General features: G+C 59.1%; 1 protein-coding gene across 1 annotated transcript in view; it reads left to right on the forward strand.

The window, feature by feature from the left end:
* Nucleotides 1-6: 6 nt before the first annotated feature.
* LOC107199188 (natural resistance-associated macrophage protein 2-like) overlaps nt 7-2,517 on the forward strand; it is a gene marked incomplete at its 5' end in the record, with an annotated part of 19,258 nt that continues 16,747 nt past the window's right edge. Inside the window, 4 exons of the mRNA XM_033511698.1 lie at nt 7-470; nt 894-964; nt 1,049-1,116; nt 1,891-2,193. Of these exons, the coding sequence (XP_033367589.1) occupies nt 7-470; nt 894-964; nt 1,049-1,116; nt 1,891-2,193 (906 nt within the window). The remainder of the gene's footprint in view (nt 471-893; nt 965-1,048; nt 1,117-1,890; nt 2,194-2,517) is intronic.

Genomic DNA, 2,517 nt, shown 5'->3' on the forward strand with positions numbered 1-2,517 from the left:
CTGGGGACATTTGGGGTGTCCCAGCCCTGGGAAGGGCCCTGGGGACATTTGGGGTGTCCCAGCCCTGTGCCCTGGGGTGTTCCCCATGCTGTCACTGTCTCTGCTGTGACCTGGAACGTCTCCCCACGCTCATTCCCGGTTTATCCCCACGTGGAGATCTCACATTTTGCTCCTGCAGTTGCTCCTGTACCCAGGCCAGGAGCTGGGGTGGCACAAGTGACCCAGATCCTGCCCAGGATTGCCACAGGAGCTTCCCACCCCCCAGGGCAGGGTGATGATCCCGTTCCTGCCTGCAGGAGCACCCCAGCCCCAGGGGAGAAGATATTTCTCCCTGTTTTTCAGGGGTGTTTCTTTCCCCCCCAGTTCCCTCGGATCATCCTGTGGCTGATGGTGGAACTGGCCATCATCGGCTCCGACATGCAGGAGGTCATCGGCTCTGCCATCGCCATCAACCTGCTCTCCGTGGGGAAGTGAGCTGGGCTTTGTGTGGGAAATGAGGGAGGAAGGGGAGCCCTGTGCCCAAAACTCCCCGATTTCCTGTGAATTGCCCCAAATCAGCACTGAGGATGTGAGTCACCCTGCCTGGCCGGGCTGTCAGCGCCAGCTCAGGCACTGTGGGACACCCACAGGGGTTCCAAAATCGGGCTGCAGCCTCCTGCCACACTCCACATTCCACACAGGATTCCTTTTCCCGCTGTCCTCGGGGCTGGGAGGGCAGGAATGGACCCAGCACAGGCGGGTGTGGGGTGTCCCGTGGATTGTGGTGTTCCTGGGACAGGACACAGCCCTGTGGTCCCCTGAAGAACCCCCAGACACAGCCCCACCCCAAAAAAACCCCCAAAATGAAAGGGTTTGGAGCTGTGGGTGTGCCCTGACCCCGCTGTCCCCCACAGGATCCCGCTCTGGGGGGGAGTGCTCATCACCATCGCCGACACCTTCGTTTTCCTCTTCCTCGACAAATACGGTAACTCTGCTTCCAGTCCTGGGAGCCGGGTCTGGGATCGGGGATTCCTCACCTTGGTGACAACGGGACTTCTCCTCCTTGCAGGCTTGAGGAAGCTGGAGGCGTTTTTTGGGTTCCTCATCACCATCATGGCCCTGACCTTTGGATATGAGGTACCTCCTCCAGGAGACACCGAGGGGCTGGAGAGGCTCCAGAGCCAGGAATGGAGCTGGGAAGGGGCTGGAGAGGGTCCAGAGCCAGGAATGGAGCTGGGAAGGGGCTGGAGAGGGTCCAGAGCCAGGAATGGAGCTGGGAAGGGGCTGGAGAGGGTCCAGAGCCAGGAATGGAGCTGGGAAGGGGCTGGAGAGGGTCCAGAGCCAGGAATGGAGCTGGGAGAGGCTGGAGAGGGTCCAGAGGCAGGAATGGAGCTGGGAAGGGGCTGGAGAGGGTCCAGAGGCAGGAATGGAGCTGGGAAGGGGCTGGAGCACTGGGAGAGGCTGGGGGAGCTCAGCCTGGAGAGAAGGAGGCTCAGGAGGGACCTTCTTGCTCTCCACAGCTCCTGACAGCAGGGGAAGCAGCCAGGGGGGGTTGAGCTCTGCTCCCAGGTGCCAGGGTGAGAGGAAATGTTCTCCTAGAGGGGGTTTAGGTTGGATACTGGGGAGAATTCCCACCTGGAAAAGGCTGTCAGGCTGGTTCAGGCTGCCCTGGGCAGGGAGGGAGTCCCTGGGGAATTTAAGAGCCCTGTGGGTGGGCACAGGGTCAGTGCTGAACCCAACCATCCCAGAGCCTTCCCCAATCTCAACAGCTCCATGATTCAGTGCTGTGATCCCACTCCTGTGCTGAAACAGCACCAAACACAGGGATGAACACTTCAAATTAAAGAGATTTGAGTTTGCTTCATGATTTTGCTGTGGAACACCCCAAAACTCCCCTTTTCCTGTGCCCAGTACATCACAGTGAAGCCCAACCAGGAGAAGCTGCTGCAGGGACTGTTCATCCCCTACTGCAAGGACTGTGGCACACCACAGCTGGAGCAGGCTGTGGGCATCGTGGGTGCCGTCATCATGCCCCACAACATGTACCTGCACTCTGCCCTGGTCAAGGTGAGCACCCCAGGAGGGGGCCCTGGGCTCAGGAAACACCCCCAGAGGAGCCTGGGCACGTGGGGTGTTGTGGGGTGTTGTGGGGTGTTGTGGGGTGTTGTGGGGTGTTGGTGCCTTGAGGGGCTGGGCAGGGTTAAAGGAATAAAACAGGGATTTATTAATTATTAAAAGCCTTTCCAAAGATGCACCTTGGGCTCTACAAGAGCCTGCCCGAGGCTCCACCCAGGATGGGCACCCAGGCACGAATTTCACACTTTTATCAGTTTTGATCCATCTCCATATTGGGGTTAATTGTGCAATTCCAGGTGCTGAGGTCTCATCCTCAGGAGTCCTGGAGCTGCAGCGGTGTCCTGGGGGCTGGAGAGGGATTGTTGTGTGTGCCTGAGCTGTGAGGGGAGCTCAGCAGTTCAGAGTTGGGTCCCCAGGCAGGGCAGGCTCTGCAAAACACCAAAACACAAGAGCTGAACCTGG

This window comes from Parus major, unplaced genomic scaffold (assembly GCF_001522545.3).
Source record: "Parus major isolate Abel unplaced genomic scaffold, Parus_major1.1 Scaffold484, whole genome shotgun sequence".
NCBI classification, from domain to species: domain Eukaryota; kingdom Metazoa; phylum Chordata; class Aves; order Passeriformes; family Paridae; genus Parus; species Parus major.